Here is a 16,693-nt window from a genome sequence, read left to right as displayed (position 1 = left end):
GATAAATTAGTAACCACTTTATTTAATCTCCAACATAAACAATGTGGACTTTCACAAAGTCCTTATATCTGAGGAAATTTAAGAAGGGTAATATGAAGAAGACATTTTTTTAATATACATTTTACAGATTCAACCAAGTGTATCAAAAACAAAGCCGATAGTCAGAAAAATATGCCTCCTTCTAAGACGTGGCTGCATGACGACCTCAGAAATCCACGATCTAAAGATTGTAACAGGAAGAGGACAGAAAGATAGCAAAAAGACTCCCAAACTCGAGTCAAGAATAGAAAAATAAAGCTTTTTGTTGCCTAAAGGTTGCTGTTTGCTTCATCAACACACTTGGCAGGCTGACTAAAGCCAAGGACACAACCAGTGAACATAAACTCTACTTGCAGTAATTAGAGATTAGATAGTGTAGCTTCATTATGGCTTTTCCATTATAGACACAGAAACACACAAATCTTACACACAGAACATTTTATGGAGACACAAACTACCTTCCCAGGCTTTTTAAAAATGGATCTGAAACTGCAGTGCTGCTCGAGGATCAGTGTCCACACAAAACATAAAACGATGGACAATGACTCATTAAAGGGCATCTGCTCAAGTGTAAACTCCTTAAGTTATGCCTGTTTTCTGCATGTCGACTGTTCTCATCAAAATGCAGCTTTGAGGTTAGACACTAAGCACCATAATCCCACAGTTTATCATTTTTATCTGACTTCAAAATCAGATGATCAGCTCAGGTGCTGCAATATCTTAAATGTGTATTCTAGGTTTGTTTTGTCATATTAGAATGAGACATCAAATGGAGTTTCAGCATTTTACTGCTTCTCTATTGATCAGCAAAAAAAAGATACAATTCCAGAGAGAAAATGTGTTAATAACAATATATTTGACAGGAGACAGCAGTGAATTATGGTCTCCAACCATTTCTTGTTAACATTACGGTTAGCTACTTGACATAACCTTTAGCTTATTAATAATACCATTAACTAGCTAAATTGGCCTTAGCAAGGAATGAGCCTGCCTTATTTCATTATGTAATGGACATGAAAGCCTTGAATGCTGAATGATGTTGAATAAAAAAGTCACTAGTGCTGTTAGCTAGTTAAAAATCTTTAGCAAGCTAATTTTACCACTAGCTGGCTTACATTTTCCTTAAAAGGGCTATATGTAACTTTTCAAATGTATAAATCGCTTTTTATCGCCCATTAATAAGCGAACGGTTGACTGATGTGAAAAAGTAGATGTTCACTGTCTATCTGTGTTGCCTGTATAAAAAGTTTCCTCGGGTGGTATTTTCCGCGAAAGCTCCAGGAAGTGACCTTTTATGCATGTTCTCAACGTCCTCCTCACTCCGCTCTGCTTACAGAGATTAACAATACAAACTCATCCACACACTTCTATCCGCCCTAGGAGCTCTCAAAGGCGGACAAACTCATCACACACTCCTGCTCTCAGCCAGTGCCTGCCGAGACTGTCGTTTGTAGGATGGAGAATGAATACAGACACACAGACTCCTTCACAGACTTTCACGCGTATGACCACTTACCTCCTCTGTGAACATTATGTCAGTAAATATCCAGTGTTTCGCGGCCGATGATGATGCTAGTTTGTGTACGTACGAGCACGCGAGGGAGAGCAAGCAACAGGTTACTGGTGCAGTTCGCCTAACGGCCATGCGGTATCACTACAAACGCAGTATTTTTGAAAGTTACATATAGCCCCTTTAACAATGAATGCATTTTCTATCATGTCATGTAGTCTTTACATAATCACTACTGGAGCCAATTAACATAATCTTAAAAATAGAAAACATAACCTTTAACTATCCAGCTAACATTTCCATTAGCAAGTTATTCAATGGTAATGTTAGCTGTGAGGTTTTTGGATGCTCATGTAAACTGTAGTAAAAGATTGCATTTGCTCAAAATGTGGCTGATTTTACCTCCAGCTTTTGACAATCCAACCTGGAACACAGCTGTTCTGATTTTATGACAGCATTTTACCTGCCAGCCATCTGTGATCTCAGAGGAAAATGGTCACCATGGGAATATGGTGAAAGGTGAGTGTTTGTGGTCCTTAAAAAACCATACCATGTTTAAATAATGACAAGCCTTAGTTTGTAAAATGTAGCCCTAAAGTGATGTTGTGATGTGTTAGCATTTTGGACTAAATAGGTCAGGTTAAGGCAGCTGTGCAGCTCATTATTTGTCATTCATGGTCCAACGTTTGCTCTGTCTGTATGGCTCACTGAGATTCCAGTTGTCTGTGTTGAACCAGACCTGTTACAAAGGGTCCTGCAGTCTCGTAAAAATAGTTATACTCCAACATTGGGGAAATACCCCTCTTTAAGTGCATTCACAAAATTTGTGTCCATTTTTACAACAAAATTAAACATTCTGTCTATGTGCAATAAAATATTCTTCATTCCACACCCTCTACAACAGTTACATCACTACACCAATGCATAATCAAACTGGCCCCTCTCCAGCCCCTCCTTGTGGTCAGTCCAGGATGATGCAGGCATGCGGCTGTAGGGGTCCAGCAGGATCCTGAAGCACCTGACCAGCAGGAAGACCAGGAAAAGCATGAGGAGGCCTACGAAGGCCAAGGCTGTGCGCTGCTCAGTGTCCACCCCAACCAAAGCCAGCGGGGGACTGCTGCTGCTGCCACCGCCAGGACTGCCAGGGAGCGAAGAGCTGGCCGGGGACAGCAGCAACTCGTAGTCAAGAGTGGGCACATCATTCATCCTCCACGGGGCCCGAAGGCAAGGCTTACTCACTGACTGGATGGTTGGTGTATTAGGAAGATGTGTAGAGAAGTCAGGAAAGGTGTTCATGAGGGATAAGAGGCCAAGCGGGATACCGGGATGTGATTACAAGGCTTTATGAAAAGGCAGTTTACAACTTATATTTAATTGAACCTGTTTGTTGGGTTAAGTTTATGTTAGCAGTAAGTAGTTAGCAGGTAGTAAACAAATAAAAAAGAACTATGGTGCAATGTCACATCACATCTTCCTCAGCTAGCCCGATTCTTTTGACAAATCTAGGTCAGTCAAAGTGAGACGACCTAGAAAAGCCCAGCTCTAATATGCTCTGACAATGTGACAGGCACACACACACATCCACTTTTCAATTATTATGCACTACTTTTTTAGTGCTATGCCTTTGAAAGTAACTGACTAAACCGTCTAATTTAGCTCTCTGGTTTTTCCTATTTGAGCTTCTTCTGACCCCCAGCGGTTCTGTTTTTAAAGTATTTGTCGGGGCTGCTCCATGGCATCAGCTCTCCTTCTAACTTTCAAACAGAGCAGACAGGACGTGTCACTCCCTGCCTCCCACTAATGCAAACACATACACAGGTCCGACTCACAGTCAAGGTCAGTGTTCTCTATGGGAGACTATAGTGTGCAGATGGATTCAATTTGGTATAGCTGTTAAAGTCTCTAGGTGTGGCAACAGGGAGCCAAACCAAGGTGTTAAAAACACAAGACTTCCAAGCATCTACAGAAGGCCAACACCAGGTGTGTCTGTGTGAGTGTTTGTGTGTGGCTAATGGGATCAGAAGGTCAGCGAATCGATTGTCCTGAATATAAAACGGTGCTCATCACCGTAGCTGATGATGCTGGCTAAACGCAGCAAAATCCCTTCTCACTTGATAAGTAGGTTAGAGCTGTCAGAGGCTACTATAAAATTGGTATGAGGTAACAAATGAGTGTGAAGGATTTGACAAGGTGAGTTATCTTCATCCAAATTTGATCTTCTGGCTACTGCAAGAATCTGGTTGTGCTCCAGCAGTCGTCTGTAGACATGACAAAGGGGGTGGATACCAGACGTAATGTAGTCAGAGAGTCCCGGGGAGTGATTGCAGCTCCTTTTTAAAATCACCACCTGAAAGAACAAGAGGCACCTGGTTAGCATTACGTCCAAAAATGTCACCAATAAAGCTGTAATGAGGACATTTAATTTGAACAAATCCCTTAAAATAGAACAATGGGCATTGCACAACTTTTCCATTTGCACTATTCTTGCTAATGTGAACCACAAGGAAAGATTAAGTCATTCCTTCCTCCTTTCGTCGTACATCGTGATCGTTCTCACCCTTTGTTCAATATGTAACCGTGACAGTGACATTAGCCATCTGCATCCCTTGTAATGACACCCAATTAGTAAGCTGATTATGGTGTCATTAAGGCTACATTAGCACTAATGAATAGACAATTATAAACACTGATACTGCATTACATCACCCTCATTTGTCAGCACACTGTTAGGAAGGCCATTTGTTCACTTGTTGACCCCCTTCATTCGCTTACATGACGGAGGGGATGTGTTGTGGAGCCTCATTAATAATCTAAAATGACATCTCCCGTGGTGGACCAGGTTTCAAATAATAGAGGAAACAGGACGCACAAAACTATTTACCCGCTCGCCCGTCTGAATGAAGTGGTGACAGGCTGTTTGCTTAGACCAACGTGATATAGAGAGATATGGTGTTCTAAGTATGGGGGGGATATGCTTTAAAAAGGCAAAAGGGAAAGGATGAGGAAGGGAGAGAGATGCTTGTAACAGGAAAATAGATTATAGAAAGCCCCTCTGAGTTTTAGGTTAATTGTAAAGGAGACAAAATGAGAATGTGTTAATGGGGCTAGATTCAGAAAACTGATAAAAAGACAAATTGGTTTTTGTCTGTATGGAGGAATTATATGACACAGCAATAAATAAAATGACTATGTGCTTCAAGATGAAAATATGAATTTAGGAATGAGTTGAAACAGAGGAAAATGAAAGGATAAAGATTGATTGAAGAGTGTGTGATGGATGTATAGAACAGATGTTCCTGTCACGGACAGGCAAGAGAACAGAGGACAGAGCAGAGGTTTGCTGGCACAAACTGGACTGAACTTCCTCTGTATGGCCATGGCAAGAAGCATTTGTTATACTCCCTCGGTGTCTGTGTCTCTGCTGCGTTTGGTTCAAAGGTTTTCTATCTGCTACTTCATCAGCTGGTGTCTCCAGGGTGCTCAGTGCACCAGAGTCAGGCTGGCAGAAGAGTGACACAAAATGGGAATTGGCTCTCCCACTGTGAATGCATGTGCACCTTCTGTATTTATCTGTGCCTGTGTTGGACTCTGCCACACCTGTGACTGCTGTGAACTGCAATCCAAAAAAAGAGAGGAAACCTTGAAATGGTTTTCAAGGACACCATCAAGGACTGACACTGTCAGACGTTTGTGGCTTTACATCAGAAGTGCATTTAATCTCTTGTATACATGCTGTGTGACTTTCATCTACTGAGCACGTTATTACGTGATGTACAGAAAAGGATGAAACCACTGAGCATCAGATATCCTCGGGGTCATAATACCAATCATTTCAGATAGGGACCCCAAATAGTTCTGAAAACCTTTATTATTATTAAGTCTGCAAATAAGCTGTTCAAAAGATGCCATATAGCCACGTCATCTCTCAACACCCTAAAGCTGACTTTCTCTTTTGATTTCCAAAACCTTAACCTATCCTGCACCTCGTTATCAGGGTTAATTTCACGAGAACACACTGTTGAGGACAAGTTAGCATTCACTGCTAAGCAACCCAATATACACTATGCTGGATACTGGATGAACTCTGTTTACCAATATGTTGTTAATACATTTGACAATGGCTGACTAAAACAAGTATTGTACCATCTCACATTCATAAAGCTCATGGATCAATGTACCCCTTTCTTTCTTGCAGCAGCTATCCTCCTCCCTAAGCACCAACCTTGACATTTTTGAAGGAGTCCTCGGGCTATGGAGTAACATGACTGTACTACTTTTACCCAAGCCTCCCTGTGAATAGTTGTTCCTAGATCCCACCCCATCAGACGTTATTTTTCCCATGAGAGATTAACACCCTAACCGTTTGGGAAATGGTGCTTTCTAAGTTCTTTTTAAAAACCTGGATGCCCTCCCTCTAAACTTCCAGCTGGACAGCCACAAGTCCTGAATGCAAGTAACATAGGCAATATCTGTATTTCTCCCTGCTTTTGATACGCAGCTTCTTACTTAAAGGAATTTCTAAAAATCTTTCCTGGGTATGTTTTATTTAGACACAAGCTGATCAAATGAGACTAAAAGTTTCCCATTATTATTCAAACTAATAATTCAGTGTCAGCACTTCTTCATTATCTTTCAACTATTCTTGATAGACAGAAGATGATAAATAGACTGAGGTAAAGGAGTGGACTCAAAAGTTCAAGAGCCGTGCTATGACAATATCCCATTACTTCTACGGTAGCACTGATTTCTTTAAGCAACGAAAATAAGACATTGTGTACGTAAAATATTTGATTCAATAATAAAGAACATTAAATAGAAAAGATGATATAAAGCTGGATTTCCTGCCTTCGCAACAAGTTTGTGAAGATTTAACATTTAACATTTACAGTAGTTCAGTCATAGGCTCTGTGTGTGTGTGTGTGTGTGTGTGTGTGTGTGTGTGTGTGTGTGTGTGTGTGTGTGTGTGTGTGTGTGTGTGTGTGTGTGTGTGTGTGTGTGTGTGTGTGTGTGCGCGTGTGTGTGTGCATGTATGTGTATGTGTGTGTGAATAAGTCATTGGGAGGTAGAGGGAGGACAGACAGAGATTGCTCAGCTTATTTTCCTCCTCGTTAGGTCTCACTCACACCATCACCCTCCATCAGACTCACACACACCTAAATACACACACACACATACACACACACACACACACACACACACACACACACACACACACACACACACACACACACACACACACACACAGCACAACACTGTCGTCCATCAGACTCGTCTCGCCTGACTTGCAATGTTTCTCGCCCACTCCATTGCTTCTCCGGGACACTTCCTCAAAGCACCGTCCAGCCCCTGAGGGGACGGCAAGCTAAGCAGACACTCGTCAGTCTTCATCCAAAAGCCCTTAAATGGACACTTCTCTCACACATGCACAAACGCACTCAAGAACGCATACACACACACGCACACAGACGTACACTACTGGGACCTCATTTGCAGTGAAAAAGAAAATATTATTGCAACACAACAAAATATAGCAGGCACACACACACACACACACACACACACACACACACACACACACACACACGGGCTCAACTTTTGTCACTTCCTTACAGAGCCATTGGTCAAGCTAATGATGACAGAACTCATCAGGGTAAAGAAATGAAGAAAGCTGTTGAAAATTCATTAGTTGCATCTCAGATGACCAGGACTTTACATCCCCGACTTTTCTTTAAAGCTCTCACTAACTCACTAACACGCACGCACACACAAACACACACACACACACACACACACACACACACACACACACACACACACACACACACACACACACACACACACACACACACACACACACACACACACACACACACAAACACACACACATAAGTAAAACCACAGACTCAAACACACTTTGGCAGGCCAAAATGGGGAATAGAGAACATTACGTACATATGCATATACGGTTGATACACAAAGTCATTAAATCCTTTGCTCTCCCCGTCATGGTAGCAGCCTCATCAGTGCTACTCAGTGTTACTGATACAGTTATTCCAACTCGATCCTCCTTGTTTAAGTTAGTCATGAACCACAAACGTAATACAAATTTTCAGCTTTTACTGTAATAGTTCTGACAGACATGATACATTTTGGCGGGTTTTACAGAGCTTATGAGATCATTTTTGTTGATTTACGGGATATCTAATGATCTACTTATTTATGATCGTTCTAGGTCAAATTGTATGTGATTTGACGTCACCCCTGACAAATCCAGAAGGGAAGTGCTGCGGCAACCCAGTTGAGAAAGGCTGGTTTCAACCACATCATAACGCTTTCCAATCCAACTAAAGAACATTTTTCCCCAATACTGACAGTATGACATCATCAATGCACTTGGGTAAAAAGGGCAAGTGTGTGGTAACACATTTAAAAATTAAGGTCGGGTATTTGTCTTTTAACAGTTCTGATAAAAAAAAATATAAAAGCAGATTTGGATACTTTTTCATAAAAATATGAATTCACTAAGATTGTCTTCTGGCTCCTATTAGGTGTTTGCTCTCATGCATCCACACAATTACCAAGAAAGTTTTCCATTAAAGAGCATGATATTTACAAAAAGAAAAAAAAACATTGTTCTTCCCATTCAAGCACAAAGATCAAGCCAGCCTCAGCCTCTACAAAGGTTCAGCTCGGAGACAGGCTTGATTTGTCATTATTTATAGCCTGAGTAAAGCCACTCTCTAAAAGTAATTAGACTTGAAAACAACGAGAAATGGAGAAGAGAGAGAGAGAGAGAGAGAGAGAGAGAGAGAGTGAGCGCGATGGTAAATGTTCCCAGTCTCAGCCACAGTCTGCTGGGAATTGAATTAACCCTTTCCAATTTGCTGTTTATAAAGATAAAGTGGACCTGAAGACAAGGGGACGGGCAGCTGCAAGAGCTTCACAAGCTCAGGTGGGTATCTCCCTCAATAATCCTATAAAACTAATACGGTTTCCAAAACCAACATACAGCATTCAGGGGTTAAACACAAATCTAGATACATAGTTCAAATGGAAGAGAGAGGATGTATTGATACCATCCATCATAAGTCTTATTGATATGTTTTGTTCTTGTTGTTGCTGTGAGTCGTGTGTGTTTGTGTTGGTTTATTCGTCACCTCAGGGGAGCTGACTCCTGACGTTTGTCTGTGGCTAATGAGGACAATGGAGACCAGGTCACTGTCCTAGAGCTGAGTGCAACAACAACTCAACTTTATCTTTCCATATCTGTGTATATATGTGAAGTTTAACCTTTTTTTTTGTAGACATCTTGAAAAGAAAGATGTGCAATTTGTACAACGGCTCACTAAAAATTCACAGACCAAAACATGACTGTCTTACAGCTATTTCTAACACCTGGGGGGAGGGGGACAAATTGTCGGCGGAGTCATTTCTTTTTCACACTTGGCTAGTAGCTCAGCACTTCAAATAGCCGCTGCCATAATTAGGATAGCAGACAGTCCTTACAGTACTGGTGATAAAGTTTGGGGCAATTAAAAATTCTGCTGCTCAAACACAGCCGCACGGTCAGCTCTGCCTACACACCCACACTAGAGTGTGTTTGCTGTTTGTCAAAGCACTTTGTAAACCTGTGTTTTTAAAAGGTGCTATATAAATAAAGTTATTATTATTATTATTATTTAAGGCAGATATAAAGACAAACTGTTCTCTTACTGAGTGTACATGCAAATGAGAAGGCAGTGCTTTGTGAGTGGAAAGCACTCAAGGCTGCTGACCTTTAAAAACAACTAAAGATGCAGCGACCCAATAGGATGGACAGTACAACTACTTCTGTATGGTAGCTTTATGTGTGCAGCGTGGAAGTCCAAGGCAAATTTCCCTACGGGGATATTCAAGTGTGTAATATCCCAAAACACTTATATATACTCATACACTCATATCTATACATAGAAATAGTGCATGCATCCTGTTCTTTTGAATTCTGGACAAAAACCTGTATCTCCAAAAGTAACAACACACTCAACTCAAAGCTACCACAGTCAACTATTTCAATCATTGACTGTACATAAAGATATAGACAACACATCTCCAGCTCCTCTCAATGTACAAAAGTGAAGCCAAAATACCCCCTGATATATGTGGCTGGTGATGTCATCTTGGAGCCAGTCTGAACAGTAGATATCAGCTGGTAGAGCTGCCGTATAGACTTCCTGCCCCCCCCCCCCCCCCCCAAAAAAAATAAAAAAATAAAATGCAAGAAAAAATGTCTAATAAAATGTATTTATTTCTGCAGCCAGTTAGAAGTGGGAGTTCCAAATGGTTTGGCTTCACTTTTGGGGAGCTGTTATGTCATCCATCTTTTTGGTTGCAACACACCTCAATAATTTGGTCTAAATCAAATCTCGCCTCTGACCTGGCACAAATGCCCCTGTCTCGTTGCTTCTTCCTCATCAGTTTGAAGTATGCATCTCACTGACTGGTGTTTCTGACAAGTATGATACGCTCTACAGGAAAGTGTTCACATCAGCTCACAGAGAAACTTGTACTTTAGTCAAGCAGGAGAAATGAATGAGGGATGGAGATATAGAAAGAAAGACAAATGGAGTTGTACACAGATGATGGAGCAAAGGAAGAAAAAAAACAAGCCCTTATGTGATTCTCAAAGCAGCTGAGCAATTCCATCTTCAGAGCGGCCTGCAATCTATCACTTTATCGCCAGCCCAGACGAACACGCACTCTATTTTCTGTATCAGCATATTTAGGGTTTCAAGGTCACTCCTGCATCAATATTCAAACTATTCCATAGATTCTATATCTGTATTCATTTTGAACAAGACAAGCTTTCAGTTTTACCAAAAGACAATGAGGCCTGATTTTGTTACAGCTGTTAAACATAGAGGTCATCTGCTCTGCTGCAGTCGAGATCAATGGCCTTGTTCCACCAGATAAGTGTTAAGTTTTGTCTTAAGTTATGGAGTTAAGTCCACACTAAATCCTATGTTGAGATTTAACCCTAACCCTATGTCATTGTGTGGTTGCACCATAAAGACGCAAGTTTCATCTTTAGAGTGTAACCTCCAAACAAACCAAAATGTTGTTGCAGATATGACATCAGGGAGGAGGAGGAGAGGGAGGCTCTCCTGGTCCTTCCTCTTTTCTGGTTGCTTGCGTCACCCTCCCTGACATCCTGATGCATAAGCATGTCTGATGCAACCAAAGAATGGTCCAAGGGAGTCAATCGATTGAGTATTTCTCTGTAAAGAGAAAAGTAAAAGGGCTGGTTGTTTGATGAGTCAAGACTATCACATTTACAAATCTTTTTTTTCTGAACCCCGATTTTCTAACAATAATTATAAAATGAATTTAGGCCTTTTTCTATCTAAAAAAAAAACAAACTAGTATACAAAAAGAGGACGCAAAGAGAGCCACAATAAATACTGTTTTTACAATCCTAGTGTCTAATAAAAGATAATTTTGTATATTTGCGTAGATTTGTTATACACCCCCCCATTATTTTCTGCTTTATATTATACTGAGATACTAAGATAACTGCTTTAGACATTCTTTTTTTGTCACACAGATGCTCAAGTAATTTAAGCTTGAATTCTAAAGACCTTTCTCAGTATTTTTCCACATTCAAAGACAAAATGGACTGTGTTTCTTTTTTCATGGCATTACCTCAGAGATAGAGATATGTTTGAGACCAAAGACTAGTACACATGTTTTATTTCAGGATTCTTCCCCTCCCTGCTCAATAAAGTGAGCATGTCACTAAAAATAATAATGGCAATAAAACCGTAATAAAAAAGGCTAAGTGGGCCCACTCATAAAGCAAACCTATTTTTTTTATTTTATTTCAGCCAGTCATGACTCTGGCTCTGATTTTCCTTTTCTGCTATGTGGCCCCTCGGGGGCTGCCTCAAAGGCAAGACAGTATTGAAACATATTTGTCTTTTCCAAGCCATCTGACTCACTGATGAAAGCAGGATGACAGGCCATGGAAACATCCCACCTTCTTTTTCTGTTAACCTGCACCATCACCTAACTGAACTCTGTCATATCTGACCAGCACTTCCATCATTAACACAGCAATCCTCTCCCACATATTCAGCCACCCATCAGGCTGAATAAATGTCAACCCGATCATATCCACCAATATCCAACATTTATTTTATAAAGGGCAGGTATAATATGATAACACAAAGATGAAGGTGAGCATCTCCACCAAAGGGTCAGCAAGAAGTTTGCTGAATCAGAAGGTTTTGAAAAAAGCAGGAAAAGCTGAAAAAAATGTCCACAGAGAGGACAAAACGAGGGTGTATGTGATAAAGATGGTTAGGTTGAGCCAACCCCTATAATTCACCTTGAAAGGACCCCCTAATGCTGTCACAAAGACCAGGCAGTGAGGTGAAAAGATGTCAGGTGAGAGATAAGGTGAGAGAAGGTGGAGAAGAGGAAGAAAAGAAAGTGGGAAAAAAAAGCGAGAGGTGGAAGCAGAATGATAATCACTATGATTCACGTCTGCATTCAGGTACCCAGGAAGCACGGGATAGCATCAAGCAGATCCATGCAGAGGTAAGAGGACAATGGGCAGGGGGAGGAAAAAAAAGAGAGAGATGAGATTCAGGAAGTGTGTATGTGTGTTAAGGGAGGGGGGGGCTGCGATATGGAAATGTCAGCAGTCTTGAAGTCAAAGGACAGCACTTTCTTCCATCAAGCAGCCGTTTTGTCCAGTCCTTAGAGACCGAGCAATGCCAATGTCAGCCAGTCAACTGGCCCACGATGAAGGCCATATATATTACATGCCCTACCCACACAAAACCGGCTTAACACAAGGGCTACGAGTCAGCATTAAAAAAACAGGAACTTTGTTATATACAATGTAAAAGGAAACGACACATGGCGTCAGAGCAAGCATAAGCCAGGATGCCAAACAATGCTTTTCAGTCCACGATGGCCCACACCCATGAAAGTCAAAATATAAAATCCGGGTGAATGTCGGACCCACCTTTTAAGAAAAAAAAGAGCTTAAAATATTGACAATGGCTTAAAAGTGCTGATTCAAACAATGAGGCTGAAATAAGTTTGCTCAGCAGGGTGCTGCTGATCCTTGCTGACAATTGGAAACACCGGTTGGACTCTTAAGCACAGATTAAACATCTAGGAAAAGTCATCACAAAGACTTGGACATATCACCTTGCTGAGGAGAAGTTAGTCTGCTCAGCTGATTTTATGACTGAGTTTACAGAGGGATGTAGAGAGAAAGGGGTTGGGTGGCACCTTAAGGCCTTGCAGACCGGAAAAAAAGGAAAGCCAAACACCTTTGGGGGCATGAGGACGGAGAGATTATCTTGAACACTTCATGGTCCATCAGCAGATTCTATTCCAATGAGTGAATCAGCCCTCTAGTGTTTCAAAAGACTTAAAAGACTTGTGCTTGGCGGTGCCCTGGGGTCTACAGGGGGCAATAGAGACAATGAATCTTGGGTCCTGTGTCAGGTATCAAAGGGCTCTAGAATATTGAATATGAATGGGTTGATGAATATTTGATAGCCAATCTTCAACAGGAAATCAAAATGGCTACAACTCGGAGGATCGCCTCACTCTCACTTGTCAGGGTTGAAGATGTGTGATGATGACTTCTGCACCGAGACGTTTTCCACTTCGCCCTCCTGCTGTTTTGTGTGTTCATGTGACAGCACAGATGATGTTTATGACCCCCTGTGCTATGTCGCCACATTATATACAGCCAAATTGAATCACGCTCAGTGTGACATTGCTATTATTTCTGGGGCAATACACTAAAGTGCCACAATACGCACAGGTGATTTCTACGCCTCAGTGTGAGAAAGTCATTTCACAAGTGAAGTGTGTAGCATGAAATTTAAATTGTGACTGTCAGAACGATGTAGAGGAGACACTTTGGTGACTTTACCGCTACACTCAGCTGCTCACAAAGGCCTGGACAATGTAATAAAGCAAGCACGGAGGGAGGCAATAGAGAATAAATGATATAAGATATCACAGCTGATAACAGAGATTGTCAGCGACACAGCTGTGTGGTGGAGAACCTGATTCACTAATGTGCTCCGTGCAATACTGTATTTCCTGAGTAGACTGTGATTAGAGCTTTGTGGGTAAAACCACTAGGGGTTTCTTTTTCCTTTCCATCTCTCCTCCAATTACAGGTCATCACATGTTGACATAGTCAGTATTACCATGCTGACTTCAGAGGTGGGGGAAAAAATCGATACTATGCTTAGCAGATATAATATTGTCTCATGGCGGCCTTCATTTTTAACTGCTGAAGGGGTTGCACAATTTATTTTGAACAAGTTGCATTGTTAAGAATTCATGTTAAAGTGTGATGAGACTGAAATACCAACAGTTTAGATTGTGAGGTTCACGCAGCCTTTTACAGGGTTTTACTTTTATTACAGTGTTGGTCAGTCTGGGGGCTTGACTCATTGTTTAGAAATAAAAAGACTGAAGTGAGATGAACAGACTGAGAATTTCTTCTTATTTGACAAAACAGTTCTTGATTTAGTTTAGTGTAGTGAACATAATATCCAATTAAAAAGCTTAATCACATTATGTTGTGTCCCAATTCTCAGCATATCACAAAATGATGACAATTGCAATCGTATTGTGATAATATTGTATCGTGGGGACTCTGGTGATTCCCACCCCTAGTAAAAATGAGTATGGTCAATAACATAAAGTGGCCACAGATTGTTATTATTTTCAAGATTATTTATCAAACCCTTATAGAAGAGTTTTCCCTTTTTCTTTTGTTGAAATATCACATATCAAGTATTTCTAAGGCATTATTTGAGCTCTTGGTGTTTCAAAAAATAAAACCAAAGGCTATTCAAAAAACTGTTTTGTCTCATGTAATCCGTATTTCTTCACATTTTTGTCTTAAATATTTTCTATGTTCAGAAGAACTGAGACTATGCTATAATTTCAAGGAGACAGAAATAGAGTGTGAACACAATAAAAATATACGAAAGGTGCCCTTTATTCAGGGGACCTTTGCAAAGTAAACATTTCAGTAAACAGCCAAGTGAAGTCAGTTTTAAACAGTGTTGTTTCAATAAAACATTAAATTGCAATATAACATGAAGCTAATTAACCTGGTTAAGGCCTGTGAGCATTCTTTTTCATTATTATCTTTAAGCTGACCAGCTCTCCACTTTGAGTATCTGTTACACTTTATCAGCTCAAACCTGGTCTTAAAACAGCACAGGACTTCTGTCCTCTGCTCAGCGACCTCAAGCAGATTCCAGATAACAAAAACTCAGATTACTCATTACTCTTACCAACACATGGTTAATTATTCAGCAGTTGTCAGTGTAAGGTGAGACGATACGGATGCAGGTAGCCAGAAAGTGCATCCAACGCCTGGCACAGATTTCACAGTCCTGGTTTGTAAATGATAAGGTTGAGGATCGGCCAGAGCCAACACCTCCAACCGGCCAGGAGTCGAATCACATTACACCATAAGGTACAGGAGCCCACAGATAGGCTTACAGTGTTATGCACTGATAGTTTTTTCCTATCATCATTATCAAACCTAAAATGAGCAAATACATCCAGAATACATTACACAGGAAATTAGTTGTTTTTTTCCTCCGAGTGACAGTTCTCATTTAAACTCACTCACATTATGCCAGATGCATCAGTAATATGACCTTTGAGGGGGTTCACGGGCTACACCCCGTCTCTACATCCTTGTTTCGAGACTAAAATAATAATAAGATATTCTGTTTTCCCAAAGAAGAATGTTTCTTGTATTTTCATTGCACTTTGGTCCAGTAGGCCTATATGTGTAGAAGTATATCCCCTTGTGGGGCAAATAAAGTTAATCTTGAATCCCTTGAATCTCGACCTGGTGATCTAGATAAAAAATACTCCACTCTCTGGCAGGGTACTAATTTCAACTGAATAATCACCATAACTTGTTATTTTATATAGGCTACATTTGAGACAGTGAAATTAAGTGGAGAGTTTATATTTGTGCAGCCTATCTTATCTTAAAATAGATTCTTCTGAAATATTTACATAGGCCTATTTTGTTTGTTTCCAAACAATTAACATTCAGTATGCTACTATTGTGTGAAGCTGTGTTGCTATTTTTGCTAGGATTTGAACCGACACTGTAGACTGGACTAAACCGGTAGGCTACTTCGAAGTTCGGCACAAATAGCCTGCCACCAGAACCGATGGCGAAGTTCAAAATCGCAACAAGCAACAACAACAACAACAACAACAACAACAAAAAAAAAAGACACGCAAGTCATTCCTCACAGTCGTTTCGCATAGCAGTCTCTTAAAAATAAATACAAGTCCGATAGCCTACTACTTTATCTGCTTTTATTTTGTTCTTTAAAAAAATGGTTTAATTAGGCATACATGCATTCGGATCAGCGCAATCGCAGTAATTGAGCGAACACATTGCACAAACCTGATACGGTGTCTCTGCACGTGTGGCCGCTGCTGCCTCAAACTTTGTGATGCGCTCTCCTCCTCCACTTGCTCCTCTTCTCTTGCTGTTGACCTGCTGCTGCTGCGGATGCTGCTGCTGCTGCTGCTGCTGCTGAGAGTCGCTTCTCTGAGAAGCGCGGCAGGAAACAGGCAGAGTCTCTTCATGCTCCACACCCACTCTGGCCTCCCCCATGGAGCGCACAGCCAATCACAAAGGTGGCCCCAACACAATAATAGATTCAATAATACATAATACATCACACAACTCCTTACAGTCTTAAAACATCTGCACTCAACCAAATTGTGCCAATGAATAATATGACAGTGGACTAGTCAAACAATTATGAACCAGTGCTTCAACACAGTTTGATGTGCTCAGTGTGATACTGATAATTAATCGACCTATTTAGGCTAATCATTTGTATTCATGCGAAACCAAGCTCAGACTGGTGCCAAATCCTTCTCTATATATTATTTTTTTCTTGAAAACATGCCTGTTTAATCGCACCCTCCTCTGTTGCTTCCAACAAGGTCCCTCCATTGAGACAGTGCATCTTAAAGCTGTTGCTGTATATGTAACAAATCAAGTAGTAAAAGGTTGTAAAACGCATCGAATGCTTATTGAAAGAGAAAAGTTTGCAGAAAGGGTGTATTATT

General features: G+C 40.8%; 1 protein-coding gene across 1 annotated transcript; it reads right to left on the bottom strand.

The window, feature by feature from the left end:
- Positions 1–2: 2 nt before the first annotated feature.
- On the bottom strand, positions 3–16,152 carry LOC109987775 (cortexin-1-like). The gene is made up of 2 exons (XM_020638989.2): positions 16,017–16,152; positions 3–3,896 (listed from the first exon to the last, which is right to left on the bottom strand). The coding sequence occupies exon 2, from the start codon at positions 2,843–2,845 to the stop codon at positions 2,462–2,464; it is 384 nt and encodes a 127-aa protein (XP_020494645.1). The 5' UTR covers positions 2,846–3,896; positions 16,017–16,152; the 3' UTR covers positions 3–2,461.
- Between the last annotated feature and the right edge of the window lie 541 nt (positions 16,153–16,693).

Source organism: Labrus bergylta, chromosome 6 (genome assembly GCF_963930695.1).
Source record: "Labrus bergylta chromosome 6, fLabBer1.1, whole genome shotgun sequence".
Taxonomy (NCBI): Eukaryota; Metazoa; Chordata; class Actinopteri; order Labriformes; family Labridae; genus Labrus; species Labrus bergylta.
The sequence above is the reverse complement of the archived record's forward strand: the minus strand, read 5'-3'. Positions and strand labels throughout refer to the sequence as shown.